The sequence below is a fragment of the Ursus maritimus genome, unplaced genomic scaffold (assembly GCF_017311325.1).
Source record: "Ursus maritimus isolate PB19 unplaced genomic scaffold, ASM1731132v1 scaffold_6, whole genome shotgun sequence".
Classification (NCBI taxonomy): Eukaryota; Metazoa; Chordata; class Mammalia; order Carnivora; family Ursidae; genus Ursus; species Ursus maritimus.
Genome location: NW_024426774.1, coordinates 16,014,021 through 16,036,716, shown reverse-complemented (window position 1 = coordinate 16,036,716; position 22,696 = coordinate 16,014,021). Strand labels below are relative to the sequence as shown.

General features: G+C 38.3%; 1 protein-coding gene across 1 annotated transcript in view; it reads right to left on the bottom strand.

The window, feature by feature from the left end:
* The window catches only part of TDRD15 (tudor domain containing 15), a 143,469-nt gene that overhangs the window by 22,668 nt on the left and 98,105 nt on the right, over positions 1–22,696 (bottom strand). The window contains exons 4-5 of the mRNA XM_008700589.2: positions 1,602–1,688; positions 613–839 (exon numbers count right to left, since the gene is read on the bottom strand). Coding sequence (XP_008698811.2) covers positions 613–839; positions 1,602–1,688 — 314 coding nt within the window. The remainder of the gene's footprint in view (positions 1–612; positions 840–1,601; positions 1,689–22,696) is intronic.

The following is a 22,696-nucleotide window of genomic DNA, read 5'->3' as shown; positions in this document are numbered from 1 at the left end:
TATATCTTCCAAGTGTCTAAAATCTTGCTTATGTATGATGCCAATACAAGCATAATATTCATGTTTAACAATAATGAAAGGAACCCATCCCAGATAGAATAGAGGCAAGAACAAAAGGTACTGGGGGAAATGAAACCCCATCCTCCCACACTCCTCCCGGGTGGAACTTGCCCCAAGCATAAGATGATCCATACTCCTGTGCGGAGAGAGAGTCCTGGACAACACTCTGATCCACAAATGAGACCACTTCTACCACATCTAGAGGGGTTTTCCTAAGGCACTTCTAGCTTACAAAGTAGATAAGCATTCTTACAGTGTAAAACACTGTACACTTTTACAGTGTAAAAACGTATTCCTTGCTTCTCTATTTTGAACACAGCTATGATCGGAATGTCTGTTTCCACCCCAGAATTCATATGCTGAAACCTGAACTCCCAAAGATAATGGTATTACTGGGTGGGACCTCTGGTGGGTGATTAGGTTAGGAGAGTGGAGCCCTCATGAATGGGATTAGTGCACTTAGAAGATCCTACAGAGCTCCCCATCTCTTTCACCATGTGAGGATACAATGAGACACCTGCAACCCAAAAGAGAGCTCTCACCAGACCATACTGGCAACCTGTAAAAGATTTCTAGCCCCCAGAACCATGAGAAATTTTTGTTGTTTATAAACCACACAGTCTGTGTTATTTTGTCCCAGCACCCCAAAGACAGGCACCAAGATCTCCTTGTGCTTGGTGACATTTACCACATCCTGCTCAATACTATTAGACACATCATTCAGTTTAACAACTGAGGTGTGGGAATTAACATCTTCTGAGTAGAGGCCAGGGGCCTTCCTATGGAAGGAGTTATGGATGTGTCACTCACATATTCAGAAAAGCCTATATCTCCACTCCTGGATTTTTTTAGTCCTTCACCTTTCTCCAGCTCATTCTCCAATTCCTACTCTCAACCATCAAGGACAGAGACACTTACTCCACCCCACCCTCCTAATACATTCCTGCTCACCCATTCAGCTCCATCTCACTGGCCTCTATGTTGTACCTCAAAGACCCAAACAAGCTCCTTTCTTCCTGAAGACTTTTGCAGTCACTTGTTCCCTCCACTCAGAATGCCCTATTCTCCAATCATTTCATGTCCCACTTCTTCCCCTTGTTAAAATTTCTACCCAGTTGTCACCTTCTCAAAAAAGCTTTCCCTATCCCTTATATCCTGTCCCCCCATTTCTTTATCTTGTCTTTATTTTGTTTATAGCTCTTTAACATGTGTATAAATGTGTGTGTATATGTGTGTGTATATATATGTATATATACATATATATATATATACATATATATATATATATATGTATTTGTATACATGTATGTTAATTGTCCATAAATGAAATGAAAGTTTCTCTAGACCAACAGCCGATTGTCTCTTTTACTTACTCCTGGTTCCTCAAAATCTAGAAAAGTGGTTGGCATATATAAGATATTCAATTAAATAAATGAAAGAATAAATTTTTATATGATTCAAAGAAAGGATTCAGCTTCTTTCCCCTCCAAATAAGTGAACTAGTATTCCCATTATTTGCTACAAAATAACTCATCACTTACCGTTGGTTTTGTGGTGCTGACTTAATCGTAAGCCAAGTTCCCACACTGAAGGTACTAGATTTTAGAAAAAGCAGGTTGAAATTATCACTAGAAATACAAATAATATGAATAAAATATTAAAATCTTGTACCTTTAGAATTATATGGGCCTTTCTGGTACAAGTATTTTTTTAAAGCTCCCCGTGTGATTCTGACATGTTCTCTCACCTCCACCCCACGTGAAGAACTAATGCTCTAGCTATTAAGCACCTCATGTGGGCTCAGCACTGGAAGATAAAGAAATGGTGTAAGGCATAGACTTTGCCCTTGAATCACTTACTGTCTCAGTAGGGAGACAAACACGTACTGAAAACCATCAGAATATTAAGTACTAAATTTTCTGGGAAATTATACACATGGAAGAACATTAAGATAAACGCTGTAGGAGACAATCAGAAACAAAAAAATAGCTTGGTCATGTGTGAAGGATTCATTGTGACTATTAGACCTGATTTTTATAAAGAACAATAAATAAAATGGAATTTTGCCCTATTCCTTTGGGGAAAAAAGTTTAAGATTGCAATTTCCTCCACTCACCATCCAATTTGTTTTCCAGTTTAGTATCTGCAAGTGAAAAATGAACTACATTGTTAAAAAAAGGAAAACTTGAGTAAGGCTTCTAATTAGAGTAATCTACTTAAAATTAAATGGCTATGACACAACTGTCTGAAATGAAGCACATGGTGGGTCTGTTACTCAATCCATCCCTTATGTGTGTGCTCATGTGTGTATATGCACATGCCTATGTATTTATCTTTTTTAAAATATATTTATAATAATGCATCAGACTGACCACTCGTCAGGCTGACCATGGAAATTCTGTCCCAAACAACAGTTCTGAATAGTCTAGTGGTTCTTTTCCAGATGCCATAGGTGATTTTATTTTTAAAATACACAGTATTTCTGGCAGTAGAGACATTTGAAACACTTGGCACTGTATTTGTGCACAACACCCCCGCCCCCCAGCAAATATATAAGATCCTTGAATTTGCATTTTTGTATTAGACTCATTGCCAGTTCCATGATTTTCTTCTTTTTTTCCTCTCCCTTGAAGAATATTACCTGCTTTAAGCCCACACTGGACCAAGGCAGGGACAAATATATATTAATTTCTAGCATCTCCTAAGCAGTTCTTGGCATATGGGCTCCTGAGCGGCAGCAGCAGCATCACCTGAGAGCCTGTTAAAATTGCAAGATCTCAAGCTCCACCTCAAAAATACTGAATTAGAGAAGCTGTGATGGGAGAGGATCCTAGATTCACCTCGTCCCACACACAGATCTAGATAACACCCACATCAGTGTAAATAACCTAGGAAACAACAGGAAGACTGGCAGAATACTCTCTCCACAGCTAAATGTTGAGAAGAGGCCATATCAAAGAGGATAGGAAGAGCAGAGACTGGGTCAAGAGCCTGAAGGGCCTGTCCCCAGGAAGGAGAGATTCTGTGAGCATGGAGAGGAAAGAGAATCAAACCCCACACTAGGCACCCCAGGCACAGGGAACCCTTGCTGGGAAGATGAATTCCCCATAACATTTGGTTTTCAAAACCAGAAGGGTTTAACTTCTTAAATTCTTACAATTAGTGGGGTTTAACACATGGAAATTTATAAATCATCAAGCACAGCTCTGGGAAAGGCAGAGGGCAATCAATAGGAAACTGAGTCCCCCTCTTAAAGAGACAGCATAACAAACAGCCCTGCTGAGACACACAATGGAAGCACCAGTTTGAAAAACTACTATGGTATACAAGTGGAATATGTTTACTAATCTCAGAGAATATGCTGAAGGGGCAGTAATCTTTGAAAGATTTCTTCAAGAACAAAAGAGCTGGCAAGTGCCATTTCCCTCCAGCCTATATACACTGATACCTGCCGGAACCAGCTCAGCTTCAAACAATGACTACAGGTCCCCTCCCACAGCAGACCTGATCATACTTTGCCCTAGTGCCCTGCCCCTATGTCCTCCTGTAAACCTACTTCTCCAACCCGACCTCAACAGGAATCCATCCAAAGTAGCACCACAAGCATGGAAGTATGCAAGCAGCCGTGATATGGGTCAGCACCACTCCAAAGTGACTCCTGCCCCAAGGAAGATAACCACACAAACCACTTTGGCACCAACAGTGGGCTGGGGACAGACATCTGATCTGACTGCAGGACCAGCTCACCAACAAAAGCTTCTCAGAGGACAACACAGGGAGAGTGTCCTGCGGTTCGGTGCAGTGCAACTCTGGAAAATGCCAGGTCTGACCTGACTCAAGCCCAGAGCAGCCCCAGACTGGCTCAGTAAAAGGACAGAGACCAAACCCTGCCTGTAACAGGAAAAGAGTTATTAGTAGATGACTGGATTGAAGGCAAAGGTGCCTCCACACAAAAGTAGGGTACACACAGCCATACAGGAGAAACCCCTGAAGGGCCAGGTTCTGCTGAACAGGGGACATCACACTGCAGGGCATTACAGACTCTTCTTCATAAGGCCACTACCTTCAAGAGCAGGAGACATAGCTGACTTTCCTAACACAGAAAAACAGACACAGAGAGTTAGACAAAATGAGGAGACAGAGGAATATGTCCCAAATGAAGACCAGAACAAAATCACAACAGGAGAGCTAACAAAATGGAAGTAATAATATGCCTAATAGAGAATTTAAAGAAATGGTCATAAAGACACTCACTGGACTCAAGAAAAGAGTCAAGGACCTCAATGAGACCCTCAACAAAGAGACACAAAACAAAGAACCAATCAGAGATGAAGAACTCAATAACTAAAATTAAAAATACTCTAGAGGGAATTAATAGTAGACTAGAGGAAAAAGAAAAACAGGTGAGTGACCTGGAGGACGGAGTAATGGAAAGCAATCAAGCTGGACAGGAGAGAGGGAAAAAAAATAATATAAAATCAGAACAGACTCAGTAATACCATCAAGCATAACATTTTACTTCATAGGGATCACAGGAGAAGAGGGAGGAAAAGGGCCAGAAAATTTATTTGAAGAAATAATAGCTGAAAACTTCCCAAATCTGGATAAGGAAAGAGAAACCCAGATTCAGGAGGCACAGAGAGTCCCCAACAAAATCAACCCAAGGTGGTTCACACCAATACACACAGTAATTAAAAGGGCAAAAAATAGTGATAAAGAGAATTTTTAAAACGGCAAGATAAGGGGCACCTGGGTGGCTCAATCAATGTCTGGTGGCTCAGTCAGTGTCTGCCTTTGGCTCAGATCATGATCTCAGGGTCCTGAGATCAAGCCCCACATTGGGCTCCCTGTTCAGTGGAGGTCTCTTCTCTTTCTCCCTCTGTCCCTCTCCCCTGCTCGTGCTTTTGCTCTAATAAATAAATAAAATCTTTAAAAATAATAAAATAAAAAACATAAAAGCAGCCAGAGAAAAGAAAACAGTTACATATAAGGGAAACCCCTTAAGGATATCACCTGATTTTGCAGCAGAAATTTTACAGGCCAGAAAAGAGTGGCATAATATATTCAAAGTGCTGAAAGGAAAAAACCTACAACCCAGAGTACTCTATCCAGTGAGGCTATCATTCAGAATAGAAGGAGAGATAAAGAGTTTCCCAGACAAAGAGAAGTTAAAGAAATTCACCACCACTAAACTAGCCCTACAAGAAATGTTAAAGGGGACTCTTTGAATGGAAGGGAAGGACCATAAGCAGGAGTAAGAAAAGTAGGAAGTATAAAGGCAGTAAATAAAATTAAGTATATCTATAAAAATCAGGCAAGGGATCCACAAAATAAAGTGATGTAAACTATGACACCATATACCTTTAAAAAAAAAAAAAAACACTGGGGAAGGGAGGTAGGGAAGAGCAACAAAAATTCAGTGCTTTTAGAATGCGTTCAAACTTAATGGTAACCACAAATCAAAAACAAAGTAAAGGATATCCAAAAATTAAAGAAAAAGGAATCTAAGTAAATCACTAAAGAAAGCCAGCAAACCATGAAAGAAGAGAGCAGGGGAAGAAAAGAACAGATTAGAACTATAAAACAACCATATAAGAAGTAACAAAATGGCAATAGCTACATACTTATCAACAATTGCTTTGAATGTAGATGGGCTAAATGCCAATCAAAAGACAAAGGTGAAAGAATGGATAAAAAAAGCAAGACCCATCTATAGGCTGCCTACAAGAGACACATTTCATACCTAAAGACAGCTACATACTGAAAGTGAAGGTATGAATGGATAAAGAAGATGTAGTATATATACACAGTAAAATATGACTCAATCATAAAGAAGAATGAAATCTTGTCATTGACAGCAACATGGATGGAGCTAGAGAGTATTATTCTAAGCCAAATAAATCAATTAGAGAAAGACAAATACCATGATTTCACTCATGTGGAATTTAAGAAACAAAGCAAATGAGCATGGGGAGGGGAGGCAACAGACTTTAAACTATAGAGAACTAACTGATGATTACTGAAGGGGAGGTGGAGGGGATGGGTTAAATTGGTGATGGGTATTAAGGAGGGCACTTGTTGTGATGAGTAGCAGGTATTATATATGAATCGCTAAATTCTACACCTAAAACTAATTTCACTGCCTGTTAACTAGATGGAATTTAAATAAAAACCCTGGGGGGGGGAAGAAAGTGAAGAGATGGAAGAGGATTTATCATGCAAATGGAAATTAAAAGAAAGACAGTGTAGCAATACTTATATTGGACAAAATAGATTTTAGAACAAAGACTGTAACAAGAGACAAGGAGGGACACTACATAATCATAAAAAGATCAATCCAACAAGAAGATATAATAATTGTTAACATTTCTACCCAACAGAGGAACACCCAAGTACATAAAGCAGCTAGTAACAAAGGAAATAATTGAAGTAATACGATAATAGCAGGGGACTTTAATTACCCACTTACATCAATGGATAGATCATCCAAACAGAAAATCAACAAGGAAAAAATGACTTTGAATGACAAATTGGACCAGAAGATCTAACAGATATATCCAAAACATTCCATCCAAAAATAGCAGAATACACATTCTTTTCAAGTGTACATGAAACATTCTCCAGAATAGATCACATGTTAGGACACAAAAAAAAGTCTTAAAAATTTAAGAAAGACTAAAGTCATACTATGCATCTTTTCCAACCACAACACTGTGAAACTAGAAATCAACCACAAGGAAAAATCTGGAAAGAGCACAAATACACACTATTCAACAATGAACGGGTCAACCAAGAAATCAAAAAAGAAACCAAAAAGTACATGGAGACAAATGAAAATAAAACAACAGTCCAAAATCCTTGTGATGCAGCAAAAGCTATTCTAAGAGGAAAGTTTATAGTAATACAGGCCTACTTCATGAAGCAAGACAAATCTCAAATAAACAACCTACCCTTAATACCCAAAGGAGCTAGAAAAAGAAAAAAACAAAACAAAGTAAAACCAGTTAAAGGAGGGAAATAATAAAGACAGAGCAGAAATAAAATAAAAACCAAGAAAATGACAGATCAATTAAACCAGGAGCTGGTTCTTGAAAAGATCAACAAAACTAATAAATCTTTAGGCAGACTCATAAAAAAAAGAGGGGAGGACTCAAATAGAGAAAATCCAGAAATGAAACAGGAGAAGTAACAACCAACACTAGAGATATAAAAAGGATGACATGAGAATATTATGAAAAATTATATTTCAGTACCTTAGATAACCTAGAAGAAATGGATAAATTCCTAGAAACATATAACCTCCCAAATCTGAATCAGAATGAAATAGAAAATGTGAACTGACCAATCACCCACAAGAAATTGAATCAGTAATCAAAAAACTCCCAACACACAAAAGTCCAGGACCAGATGGCTTCACAGGTGAATTCTACCAAACATAAAGAACAGTTAATATCTATTCTTCTCATACTATTACAAAAAAATAGAAGAGGAAGAAGAGCTTCCAAATTTATTCTATGAGGTCAGCATTACCCTGATACCAAAACCAGGTAAAGACAAAAAAAGAGAACTATAGGCCAGTATTTCTGATGAACATAGATGCAAAAATCCTCAACAAAACATTAGCAAATCAAATCCAACAATACATTAAAAAAATCATTCACCATGATCAAGTGGGATTTATTCCTGGGATGCAAGGGTGGGTCAATATTTGCAAACCAATCAATGTGATATATCACATCAACAAGAGAAATGATAAAAAACCATATGATCATTTCAATAGATGCAGAAAGAGCATCTGACGAAATGCAACATCCATTAATGATAAAAACCCTTAACAAAGTAGGTTTGGAGGAAACATACCTCTATGTAATAAAGTCCACATACAAAAAACCCACAACTAACATGATAGTCAATGGTGAAAACTGAGAGCTTTTCCCCTAAGATCAGGAATAAGACAAGGATGTCCACTATTAACAATTTTTCTCAACACAGTACTAGAAGTCCTAGCCACATCAATCACACAAGAAAAAAAGATAATAAGAGGCACCCAATGGATATGAAGAAGTACAATTCACAATTTTCAGATGACATGATACTTACGTAGAAAACCCTAAAGACTCCACCACAATACTACTAGAATTGATAAATGAATTCAGTAAGGTCACAGAATAAAAAATCAATATACAGAAATCTATTGCATTATATACACTAATAATGAAGTAGCAGAAAGTGAAATTAAGATAACAATCTCATTTACAATTGTACCAAAAATTATAAAATACCTTGGAATAAACCTAACTATGGAGGTGAGAGACCTTACTTTTAGAACTACAGAACACTAATGGAAGAAATTAAAGATGACATAAACAAATGAAAGTTCGTTTGAAACCCAAGTTTCATGCTCATGGGTTGGGAGAACAAATATTGTTAAAATATTTACACTACCCAAAGTAATCTACAGATTTAATGCAATCTCTATCAAAATGCCAAGAGCATTTTTCACAGAACTAAAACAAACAATCCTAAAATTTCTATGGAACCATAAAAGACCCTGAATAGACAAAACAATCCTGAAAAAGAAAACAAAACTAGAACTATCACAATTCCAGATTTTAAGATATACTACAAAGCTGTACTAATAAAAAAAATAGCATGGAACTGACACAAATATAGACACACAGATCAATGGAACAGAATAGAGAACTCAGAAATAAACCCACAAAATGGTCAATTAATCTATGACAAAGGAGGCAAGAATATGCAGTGGGGAAAAAAAACCAGTCTCCTCAACAAATGGTGCTGGGAAAACTGGACGGCTACATGAAAAAGAATGAAATTGAACCACTTTCTTACACTATACACAAAAATAAACTCAAGATGGATTAAGGACCAAAATGTGAGGCCTGAAACCGTAAAAAATCCCAGAAGAGAGCACAAGCAGTAATTCCTCTGGCATCAGCTGTAGCAACATTTTTCTAGATATGTCTCCTAAGGCAAAAGAAACAAAAGCAAAAATAAACTATTAGGACTACATCAAAATAAAAAGCTTCTGCACAGCAAAGAAAGCAGCCAACTAAACTAAACAAAAACCTATGGAATGGGAGAAGATATCTGCAAGGGACATATCTAATAAAGGGTTATTAACCAAAATATATAAAGAAATTATACACTCAACACCAAAAACCCAAATAATCCAATTTTTAAAATGGGGATAAGAAATGAACAGACATTTCTCCAGAGAAGACAACCAGATGGCCAACAGACACATGACAAGATGCTCATGATCACTCATCATCAGGGAAATCCAAATCAAAACCACAATGAGATATCACTTCACACCTGTCAGAATAGTTAACCATGAGAGACTAGGGACTCTGGGAAACAAACTGAGGGCTTCAGAGGGGAGACGGGTGGGGGAATGGGATAGGCTGGTGATGGGTATTAAGGAGAGCACGTATTGCAAGGTGCACAGCGTGTTATACACAAGTAATGAATCATGGGACTTTACATCAAAAACTAGGGATGTACTGTATGGTGACTAACATAATATAATAAAAAATTATTAAAAAAAAGAATAGTTAAAATGAAAAGCTCAAGAAACAACAAGTGTTGGCAAGGATGTGGAGAAAAAGGAACCCTTGTGCACCATTGGTGGGAATGCAAACTGGTACAGCCACTGTGGAAAACAGTGTGGAGGTTCCTCAAAAGATTAAAAATAGAATTGCCATATGATCCAGTAATTCAACTACTGGTTATTTACCCAAATAATATAAAAACACTAATTCAAAAAGATATACACACCCCTATGTTTATTGCAGCATTATTTACAACAGCCAAATTATGGATGCAACCCAAGTGTCCACTGATAGATGAATAAAGAGGTATACATATATACAATGGAATATTACTCAGACATTACAAAAGAATGAACTCTTGTCATTTGCAACAACATGGATGGATCTAGAGAGCATAATGCTAAGTTAAATAAGTCAGTGAGAGAGAGACAATTTTTATATGATTTCACTCATATGTGGAATTTAAGAAACAAAACAGAGGATCATAGGGGAACGGAGGGGAAAATAAAATAAGATTAAATCAGAGAAGGAGACAAACCATAAGAGACTCTTAACTATAGGAAACAAACTGAGGGTTGCTAGAGAGGGATGTGGGGGGATGGGGTAACTGGGTGATGGGCATTAAGGAGGGCACACGATGTAATAAGCACGAGGTGTTTATAAGACTGATGAATCACTGAACTCTACCTCTGAAACTAATAATACACTACATATTAATTAAATGAATTTAAATAAGATAAATTGTTCAAAAAATTTAAATAAATAAAATTAAATACCACCCATATTTTAAGTTAACAAGTATGCAATGGTAGGGAAACATACTATATCAGAGAAATAAAAGCTTCATGTTAAAAACAAAAAAAAAACTCTTAAAAGAGATCAAGCTGGTGGTTACCAGAGGAAAGGTGCATGGGGCGATGGATGAAATAGGTGAAGGGGATTAAGAGTACCCTTTTTGTGATGAGCTCCGAGTAATGTACAGAATTACTGAATCACTATATTATATACGTTAAACTAATATAACACTGCGTGTTAATTATACTGGAATTAAAATATAAAGAAAAAATACTGAATTAGAAACTCTGGGGACAGGGGTCACGAACCTGTATTTTAATGAGCTTTCCACTGATTCTGATGTATGCGGTAGTGTAAGAACCACTGTCTTAATAGACGATAAACTTCCCAGTTCTATTGACAATCATGAGGGATGCCCTGAAAATGAGAGTGGGTATGGCTGAAAGTGTGGACTGTCCTCCGATTAGAAGATTTGATCATCTTGAGAGGAGTTAAGATGGCGGAGGAGTAGGGGACCCCTTTTTCAGCCGGTCCCCTGAGTCGAGCTGGATAGGTACCAGTCCAGCCTAAATAACCACGGAATCAGCCTGAGACGCAGGATGATGCATCTGGATCTCTACAAATGAACATCTCCAGCGCTGAGTATTGAGGTACCAAGAGGGGAGCCGTGAAACTGTGCACAGATATCGGAAGATAAACGGAAGGGGGAGGGAGCCGCCACGTTTGGGCGCCGGGAAGCGGCAGCCACCTGCACGGGGGAGCGGGTGGACTCGCGGTCGGCACCCGCGAAACAGCAGACTGAGACCCTGAACCGGGTGCGCGCGCCACCAGACTTCTCAGGAAACTCCGGAATGTGCTCACCGGGCATAGACTGAGACCGGGAGACCCGGGAGTGGGCGGGGCGGCCGGTGGCTGGCGGCATTAGAAACACAAAGGACAGAGACGCGCCGGCCCTGGAAGTGAGGGCAGGGTCACGAGTTGGCGCACATCCCGGACGCCGCAGGTTGAGCAGACACAACAGTAACAGAGTTAAAGTGGCCAGAACATCAGTGGAGAACGGGCCGCAATCCCTCTGTTCTGCGACAATGCAGCCTCTGCTGCTCTGACCCTCAGAAGAGTCATAGCCGGCCGCCAGGGAAAGCCGCCAGAGAACAAAAGCCTGGAAATACCGGCTCAGAGAGTGCCATCCCCATCCTCCGCAGGGGACACGGAGACTCTACCCAAACAGGGTTGCTCTGAGTATCGCGCCGGCAGGCCCCTCCCCAGAACACAGAAGGCAGGTGAAAATCAAGAAGCCCACAACCGGAGGCGCCTGGGTGGCGCGCTCATTGAGCGCCTGTCTTCGGCTTAGGGCGTGATCCCGCTGCTCCGGAAAGGAGTCCCTCATCGGGCTCCTCCGCTGGGAGCCTGCTTTTCTCTCTCTCACTCCCCTGCTTCTGTTTCGTTCTTGCTGACTGTCTGTCTCCCTCTCAGATAAGTAAATAAATAAAATCTTTAAAGAAGAAGCCCACATCTCTAAGATCCCTATAAAACAGCACGGCCTGGGACCCAGTCAATAATTTTGGGCTCTGGATACCCCGCAACCTCTCTTCATCAGAATGACAAGAAGGAGAAGCCCCCAGCAAAGAAAAGACAGTGAGTCAGGGCCTCTGCCACAGAAGTAACGGATATGGATGTAACCAAATTATCAGAAATGGAATTCAGAGTAACAATGGTCAAGATAATGAGTAGACTTGAAAAAGTATTCAGGAAAATATTACTGAGAATATACAATCCCTAAGGGCGGAAATGAGAGCGAATGACAGAAATTAAAAATTCTATGAGCCAAATGCAGGCAAAACTAGAGGCTCTGACGGCCAGGGTCACGGAACGGAGGAAAGGGTTAGTGAATTGGAGGATGGGTTAATAGAGGAAAAATAAAAATAGAAGATGGTCTTAAAAATCCACGCCCACCATGTTGGCTACGGGAGATTACTGACTCAACGAAACGATCCAATGTTAGAATCATCGGCATCCCCGAGGGGGTGGAGAAAAACAGAGGTCTAGAAGAGATATTTGAACAAATTGTAGCTGAAAACTTCCCTAATCTAGCAAGGGAAACAAAAATTCGTGTCCAAGAGGCAGAGAGGACCCCTCCCAAGCTCAACCATGACAGACCTACACCACGCCACGCCATAGTGCAATCCGCAAATATGAGATCCAAGGATACAGTATTGAAAGCGGCCAGGGCAAAGAAATTCTCACGTACCAAGGCTAAGGTATCAGAATTACATCAGACCTGTCTACACAGACCTGGAATGAGAGAAAGGGTTGGGGGGCATTTTTAAAGCTCTTTCAGAGAAAACATGCAGCCAAGGATCCTTTATCCAGCAAGGCTGTCATTCAGAATTGATGGAGAAATAAAGACATTTCAGAATCAACAGTCACTAGCCAATTTCGAACCACGAAACCAGCCCTACAGGAGGTATTACGGGGGTTCTATAAAAGTAAAAAGGCCCCAAGAGTGATACAAAACAGAAAGTCACAGCCAATACAAACAAAGACTTTACTGACAACATGGCAGAATTAAAAGCATATCTCTCAGTACTCAGCCTGAACATTAATGGTTTAAATTCTGGTTTCAAACGCCACAGGGTTGCAGATTGGATAAAAAGAAATGACCCATCCATTTGCTGTCTACAAGAGACTCATTTCAAACCCAAAGATGCATTCAGACTGAGAGTAAGGGGATGGAGTACCATCTTTCACGCAAATGGACCTCAAAAGAAAGCTGGGGTAGCAATTTCATATCAGATAAATTGATTTTAAACTACAGACTATAGTTAGAGATGCAGAAGGGCACTATATTATTCTTAAAGGAAGTATTCAACAAGTGGATATGACAATTATAAATATATATGCCCCCAACAGGGCAGCAAGATACACAAGCCAACTCTTAACCAGAATAAAGAGACATATAGATAAAAATATACTAATAGTAGGGACCTCAACACTCCACTCTCAGAAATAGACAGAACACCCTGGCAAAAACTAAGCAAAGAATCAAAGGCTTTGAATGCCACACTCGATGAGTTGGACCTCTTAGATATATATAGAACACTACACCAGAACCAAAGAATACTCATTCTATTCTAATGCCCATGGAACATTTTCAAGAATAGACCATGTTCTGGGACACAAAACAGGTCTCAGCCGATACCAAAAGATTGAAATTATCCCTGCATATTCTCAGACCACAATGCTCTGAAATTGGAACTCAACCACAAGGAAAATTTGGAAGAAACTCAAACACTTGGAGACTAAGAACCATCCTGCTCAGGAATGACTCGAAAACCAGGAAATCAAAAATCAAATTAAACAATTTATGGAGACCAATGAGAATGAAATACAACAGTCCAAAACCTAAGTGGATACTGCAAAGGCAGTCCTAAGGGGGAAATACATAGCCATCCAAGCCTCACTCAAAAGAATAGAAAAATCTAAAAATGCAGTTTTTATATTCTCACCTCAAGAAGCTGGAACAGCAACAGAGGGACAGGCCTAATCCACGCACAAGGAAGCAGTTGACCAAAATTAAAGCTGAAATCAATCAAGCAGAAACCAGAAGTACAGTAGAGCAGATCAACAGGACTAGAAGCCTGGTTCTTGGAGAGAATCAATAAAATTGACAGACCACTGGCAAGACTTATCCAAAAGAAAAGAGAAAGGACCCAGATTATTAAAATTATGAATGAAAAAGGAGAGGTCACACGAACACCATTGAAATTGGAAGGATTATTAGAAATTTTTATCAACAGCTATATGCCAATAAGCTAAGCAATCTGGAAGAGATGGAATCCTTCCTGAAACCTATAAACTACCAAGATTGAAAAAGGAAGAAATTGATTTCTTAAACAGGCCAATTAATTATGAAGAAATTGAGTCAGTGATAAACAACCTTCCAAATAACAAAACTCCAGGCCCGGACGGTTTTCCTGGGAATTCTACCAAACATTCAAAGAAGAAATAATACCTATTCTCCTAAAGCTATTTCAAAAATAGAAACAGAAGGAAAGCTACCAAACTCATTCTATGAGGCCAATATTACCTTGATCCCCAAACAGGCAAAGACCCCCTCAAAAAGGAGAATTACAGACCGATTTCCTAATGAATATGGACGCCAAAATCCTCAACAAGATACTTGCTAAGAAGAATCCAACAGCTCATTAAAAGGATTATCCACCACGATCAAGTGGGATTCATACCTGGGATGCAAGCGTGGTTCAATATTCGCAAATCAATCAGCGTGATACATCATATCAACAAGAAAAGACTCAAGAACCATATGATCCTCTCAATCGATGCTGAAAAAGCATTTGACAAAATACAGCATCCTTTCCTGATTAAAACCCTTCAGAGTGTAGGAATAGAAGGTACATTTCTCAATCTCATAAAAACCATCTATGAAAAGCCTACTGCAAATATTATTTCAATGGGGAAAAGCTGGAAGCCTTTCCTTTAAGATCAGGAACACGACAAGGATGCCCACTCGCCACTATTATTCAACATAGTACTAGAAGTCCTTGCAACAGCAATCAGACAACAAAAAGGGATCAAAGGTATTCAAATCGGCAAAGAAGAAGTCAAAATGTCTCTCTTCGCAGACGACATGATACTCTATATGGAAAACCCAAAAGAAGCCACTCCCAAACTATTAGAAGTTATAGAGCAATTCAGTAACGTGGCGGGATACAAAATCAATGCTCAGAAATCAGTTGCATTTCTGTACACAAATAACGAGAACGAAGAAAGAGAAATCAGGGAATCCATCCCATTTACAATAGCACCAAAAACCATACGTTACCTTGGAATTAACTTAACCAGAGACGTAAAGGACCTTTATTCTAGAAACTATAAATCACTCTTAAAAGACATTGAGGAAGACATAAAAAGATGGAAAGATATTCCTCGCTCATGGATCGGAAGAATTAACATAGTTAAAATGTCCATGCTACCCAGAGCACTCACACTTTCAATGCTATCCCGATCAAAATACCGAGAACTGCTTTTCAAAGAACTGGAACAAATAGTCCTTAAATTTGTATGGAACCAGAAAAGACCCCAAATCTCCAAGGAACTGTTGAAAAGGAAAAACAAAGCTGGGGGCATCACAATGCCGGATTTCGAGCTGTACTACAAAGCTGTGATCACAAAGACAGCATGGTACTGGCACAAAAACAGACACATAGACCAATGGAACAGAATAGAGAGCCCAGAAATGGACCCTCAGCTCTTTGGGCAACTAATATTTGATAAAGCAGGAAAAAACATCCGGTGGGAAAAAAACAGTCTCTTCAATAAATGGTGCTGGGAAAATTGGACAGCTACATGCAAAAGAATGAAACTTGACCACTATCTCACACCATACACAAAAATAAACTCCAAATGGATGAAAGACCTCGATGTGAGACAGGAATCCATCAAAATTCTAGAGGAGAACATAGGCAGCAACCTCTACGACATCAGCCAAAGCAACCTTTTTCATGACACATCCCCAAAGGCAAAGAAACAAAAGATAAAATGAATTTATGGGACTTCATCAAGATTAAAGTTTGCACATCCAAGGAAATAGTCAGAAAAACTAAGAGAGCAGCCCACGGAATGGGAGAATATATTTGCAAATGACATACAGATAAAGGACTGGTATCCAAGATCTACAAAGACTTCTCAAACCCAATACACGAGAAACAAATAAACAAATCAAAAAATGGGCAGAAGATATGAACAGACACTTTTCCAATGAAGACATACAAATGGCTAAAGACACATGAAAAAATGTTCAAAATCATTAGCCACTAAGGAAATTCAAATCAAAACCACACTGAGATACCACCTACGCCAGTTAGAATGGCAAAAATAGACAAGGCAAGAAACAACAGTTGTTGAGAGGATGTGGAGAAAGGGGATCCCTCCTACATTGTTGGTGGGAATGCAAGTGGTACAGCCACTCTGGAAAACCGTGTGGAGGTCCCTAAAAGTTAAAAATTGAGCTACCCTATGATCCAGCCATTGCACTACTGGGTGTTTACCCCAAAGATACAGACTAGTGAAGAGAAGGGCCATATGCACCCCAATGTTCATAGCAGCAATGTCCACAATAGCTAACGTGGAAGGAGCCGAGATGCCCTGCAACAGATGACTGGATTAAGAAGTGTGGTCCATATATACAATGGAATATTACTCAGCAATCAGAAAGAATGAGTTCTCAACATTTGCTACAACATGGACGCACTGGAGGAGATAATGCTAAGTGAAATAAGTCAAGCAGAGAAAGACAACTATCATATGATTTCTCTCATCTATGGAACATAAGAACTAGAATGATCAGTAGGGGAAGAAAGGGATAAAGAAAGGGGGGGTAATCAGAAGGGGGAATGAAACATGAGAGACTATGGACTATGAGAAACAAACTGAGGGCTACAGAGGGGAGGGGGGTGGGGGAATGGGATAGACCGGTGATGGGTAGTAAGGAGGGCACATATTGCATGGTGCACTGTGTGTTATACACAACTAATGAATCATCGAGCCTTACATCGAAAACCGGGGATGTACTGTATGGTGACTAACATAATATAATAAAAAATCATTATTAATAAAAAAAAAAAAAGAAGATTTGATCATCTTAACAGTTTGAAAATTTTTAACTTATCATGTGACCTCCAATGATTATATTGTAACAACTCCCTGATAGCCATCAAGCTATCTTGAAAAATCAGGTTTTGATCATCTTAACAGTTTGAAAATTTTTAACTTATCATGTGACCTCCAATGATTATATTGTAACAACTCCCTGATAGCCATCAAGCTATCTTGAAAAATCAGGTTTTAACTGAAGCCATTGGTGTGAATTGGGTTTATTTTCACTGAGAAGACCTTAGACAACACTTCTGAAACTATAGCAAGGCCCTGGAACTTTCCATGGTTAATAGATAGAAAACCTGATAATCTATATCAGCAGTTTTCAACCTTATCAGACCTAACACCCCTTTCACTATCCTGAGATGAAATTCAAAGACAATATACTCTTCCTGTGTACAACTTTAAAATAATAAAACATCAGTAATCTAAAAAAGAAATAAAATGGAATTTATATAAAATAACGTTTTATTATAACATGCCTACCAAAGAACACATAAAACAGTCGGATGGTTACCCCATGAATGAAACTTCTACAAATACAAATCTACACAACAGTATCGTATTGGTGCTTCAGTTACTATAAGCTAAAATGCTGTCAATGCTAGGATTTTCCAAAATAGTGAACCAATACTTGGTAAAATTCTAAACAAAAAACAAAACAAAAAATATGTAATTATTTCTCAATTTACATAGTGCTTGCATTCCTGCAAAAGTCAGTGCACAGTAAAATGGTACAAATATAAACTTTGTGTTTCTATATGCATTCTTATAGTTTGCTTCTAGGCTCAAATAATTATGAAAATGTTTTTCACCTACCTGAATATTTGGTGGGTCATTCAAAAACCATATGAGACATGGGATCATTCATTATGCAGGAGCGTACCATATATTGCAGGATATCCGGCATACCTAGCTCATGCCCACTAAATGTCAGGGATTCCCCCTAATCATTATAACCAAAAGCGTTCCCCATAAATTTCCAAAACACCCCTTAGAAGGTAGTAATATACCCACTGATCTAAACAAAAATCTGTCTGAATTCATCACTTACTCAACAAATTGCATAGTTAATATGTTTCCAGTATGGTGCTAAGTGATAGGAGCACAGATCTTACATTCTTTAGGGGGTATGGAACATATACAATCATAAAGAGGCAGCAAGCAAGTACACAATTGATGCTGTACATAAAAAAGACATTAAAAGCCACAGAAGCTCATAGAATGAGCACACCACTACTGTGGGTAATCAATGAAGATATCATGGAAGACACACTTTGAACCCTGAAGAATGGGCAGGATATAAACAAGGACTGTGAAAGATATTCTAGAAAGGGGTCATGGTTTGAGAAAAAATATTTTATGCATGTGTGGCAAGATTCAATCAGAATCTCAGACTTCTCAGGCAGGGACCGTGTTGTTTCTGATTTCTTACTGAAGGTCCTCAAAAGTACTACAGCCTTCTCTTTTCTTGTTACTCTTGACAGAAGCATTATATATCTACCTATCTTTCAGACCCCAGTGATATATACTACTCTGGTACCGTTTAAGCCCCCTTCAAAAAGACTTTACAGAACAATCATACGTTTTCAGGTACCTTCAAGTACCCCAAGCATGCAGACCTTGCATCCTAGAGGTCACTTGACCCCCATAGGAAGGAGAGATCTAGGACATTTTTTCACATTTTCCTTATCACTTCTGTTCACTGAAATCTTACACATTCCCTATGCTACCTGTTCCTTTAAGCATCCTATGTCTAATGGGAGGTAGCTCTTTCTCTGAGCCTGTATAGCCCTCTGCTTGCTCTTCACATTCTGTATAGCACACTGGGTTATCTGTGGAATGGCTTAACCCCTCATTTTCACAGGATATAGGGAGAACCCCAAAAGAACAGACCCCACGTATAACCATATCTCTCTGGGTTGAAACATTTGTACTCTCGCCAATAGGAGTTCCAACAAATAATGCCAGGCCTCTTAGACCATAATAAGCTAGTGTGATAGGCTCTGCTTATCACAGGGAGACAGGTGAAGTTTATGTAATCCAATAAAAGAAGACAACAAGAGAATTTCTGAGCCCAGAGGAATTACAATAAGTGGGGTTGGTAGCACCGGTCGAAGAACCAAAACTCTGTCAACTCTACCCAGGAGTGAATCTAACCTATCCCTTAGGAAACTGATGCTTAGATATATTGTCCACTTTCCTACAGGCCAGTATGACTGGCCTGCCACTGTCCAGTGTTTTTAAGGCAACTCTTCAGTTTTTAAAGAATGGGAGAGCCAAAGAATGAAGTGATACCAGAAGTGGGGATTTCAGGACTGATCTGAACATATAGACCCAATAGAGCCACTAGGTAATCAGTTCATTTAGGGAAATGTCACCTAACTCTGGTCCATTCTGTGGAAGAATATACTTCTGGGGCAGGATGGTCAAAAATAGGCAGTGAGCTGAACTCAGAAGTCAATGTTGCAAATCTTTTTATTATGAATTTTTAGGATGCCCTCAAACACATTTCTTAAGGACCATACAGGTGCTATTGTTGGTGAATTGCTCAGCCTCCTCCAGCTAAAAGGTCTTTTTCTTATATCAAATTGACCATATTTCAAGATGTCAAGCTCCATAGGGTTGTCCTGGTCATCTTTCTGAATGAATCTTGGTATCTGGCCCTCCAGAAACGCTCACCAAAATGACTGCTGAAAACTGACAAATTTCTCAGTGCAACAAAAATCTGGGACTAAACATCTTACGAATCCTCCTGGAAAATACATGCAGAAGAGTGGTGACCTTAAAATAATTTCTGTGGATTTTCATGGTTTTATGATTTGATTTTCAAATGATAATCTCTCTTTTTATTATAAAAGTAACGCATGTTCTTTATTTTAATAAATCTGATAGATACTGACATAGAGAAGGAAATATAAATCCTCTGAAATCCTGTATCTCCTAGATAATTATCATTAACATTTTTATGCCACTTCTATGTATTACTATTGTACACATATATTTTTGAGTACCTACACATATACACTTTAAAAATGGAGTCGTTCTTTAAATACTGTAAAACTGACTTTCTCAATATAATGTATTGCTGGCATGTTTCCATGTAGTTATATAAATAATTACCTTCTTTTGGGACAGTTTTACAGAATTTCATTGTATGGATATAACACAACTAATTTAACCAATTTACTAAACCCTATGGATCAATGCTTAGGTGATTTTTTTCACTTTTAGTATAAGCATTGCTACAAATGAAAGACTTTTTGCATAAAAGCTTCTGAACACTTGTGCAGTTATTTCTTCGGGATTCATTTCTAGAAACAGAATTGCTGGTGAAAAGTTATGCACATTTTAAACATTATTACACATTGCCAAATTGCCCTCCAAAAATTGTACAATTTATATTTTCACAAGAGAAGTCGAGATGCCTATTTGCTTATACCCTTACTAATAGTGGATATTATCAAGCCTTTAAACCTTTATTAACACAGTAAGTGAAAAGCTGTATCTCATTGTTATTTTAAATTACCTCTTTGATTATGGAGCTTTTCCTTTTGTTTATTGGCTTTTGGTATTTTGATAAATTACATGTATTTTTCCCATTTTCTCTCAGGTTGTTCATCTTTTTTATATTGATACGTAAAAATTCTTTCTACATTCAAAATGTTATCTTCGTGTATTCCATATTAACTATAGATACATTGTTCACATTTGTGCCTTGCATGTAGTAGCTACACAATAAATTTTGTTTACTGAAATAATGGATGAATGTCATAGTTTGACGGACAGAAATTCTAGACTTTATGAAGTCAAATTTGTGTTCTTTTCCTTTATAGTTTCTGGCCATGTTGCCAATCTTTCCACTAAAAGATTAGAAGAAAATTTTCTTCTAATAATACATTAGATTTTTTTAAAAGCCCATTTTATCTTTCATCCAGCTGGGCTTTCTTAAATTTATTGCTAATTCAAGGCAATTGTTCCAAGATCATTGACTAAATAATCATTATGTTAGTCAACACTAACATAAACTAGACTCTGCTTATGAATTCTCTCTTCCCTTTCATTTACCTGACTATACTTTTGCCATACATTAATCCCACTACATGTACATCATAGCATAGTTTGATATCTAGTAGAGAATATCCCCCCAGTTTTTCCTCCCAAATTTCCTGGCCATAATTAGTCATTTTTTTCCTTCCAGATGAAAGCAAGAATCAATCTGTCAATATTTTTAAGCTTGCAATTTGTTTTGAATCGGCATTAAATTTATAGACTATTTTGGTCAGAATTGACATCTTTATAGTAGTCTTCTACTGTAGAGAATACATACATAAAAAATCAACTCCAGCATTACTTTGCGTGACTCTGAGTATATTCTTCATTTTAAGCTAATTACAATAAAATCTAATTATTACCATTAAATTATTATACCCATTTGACACCAAAGATTGAACTTTAATTATAAAACAAATTAATTCTGCATTGACATTTGTTTCCTGCTACTGGAAGACAGCTTTGTTAAAATATGACACCTGGCTGAAGATAGGTCTCCTATTAATTAAAATATTTGTTACCCCCGTAATGGATAGAATTCTTACCCACCAGAATGGGGTCATGATGGGATCTACACTTTCAGATACATATTATCATAATAAGTGATGATAGTTAAGATTATTATAGAGTTCTTGAAGATTTATAGGAGGCAAAAATTAGAGAAAGATCTGATTAGCTTATTCAGTTTTTCTAGAAAAATGAGGCTTACAGTAAATTTTGCCAATAACTGAGGGAAAAAACATTGGGGTTTTTGGCAATTCTCCAAGATCCAAAGTTAGACACACCTTGCGGTCCTATTATTCTTCCCCTGAATAATAAGCATCCAGATATTGAGCAAATGGGAGAAAGTCTCTAAAATACAGATTGAAAGCAGATGATTTCAACTCTAGGAATACCTATCATATGAAAAATCTATTCCCTATTTAGTTAAAAATCCTACTGGAGAGCAAATCCTGGGCACTAGAGTTGAGAGGCTTGTGACATTCTTCACTTTAAGATTTTCCTGAAGTATCCAGTAATCTCCCTATTACCTAGCTTTTATCTGTAACATATAGGGGACAGTACATGACCAAGTGACAAGTTTTATGGCACAGCTTTCAAGCTCTACACAGCTTTCAGAAGGGACAGTAGGGACACAGATATGCAAATATCTAGTGGCAAAAACAAGACAAATTTGGGAGCAATGGCTTCTGGTTGGAGTCACAGATGATATAGGTATAGGGTGACGTCAAATCATAGCTGGGCTTGAATCACAGTCAAAAAAAAAAAAAAGAAAAAGAAAAGAGTCTCTCAAGCAAAGTGACAGTACTCCATAGAGATCTCCCTGACATGAGAGAAGAGGCAAATGGAATTAAAATATAAATGTTAAGAAACACTACAAAATGTAGATTCATTTCATTCAATCATTCATTCTTTTATTCAAGAAATATTTATCGCAGGAGACTTCATTCAGGAGTGGTCAACCTCTGCACAGAACATTCATGCAGTAGGGTGAGAATCAGGGTAATAGGCAAACATAAACATAGCATTATGTTAAG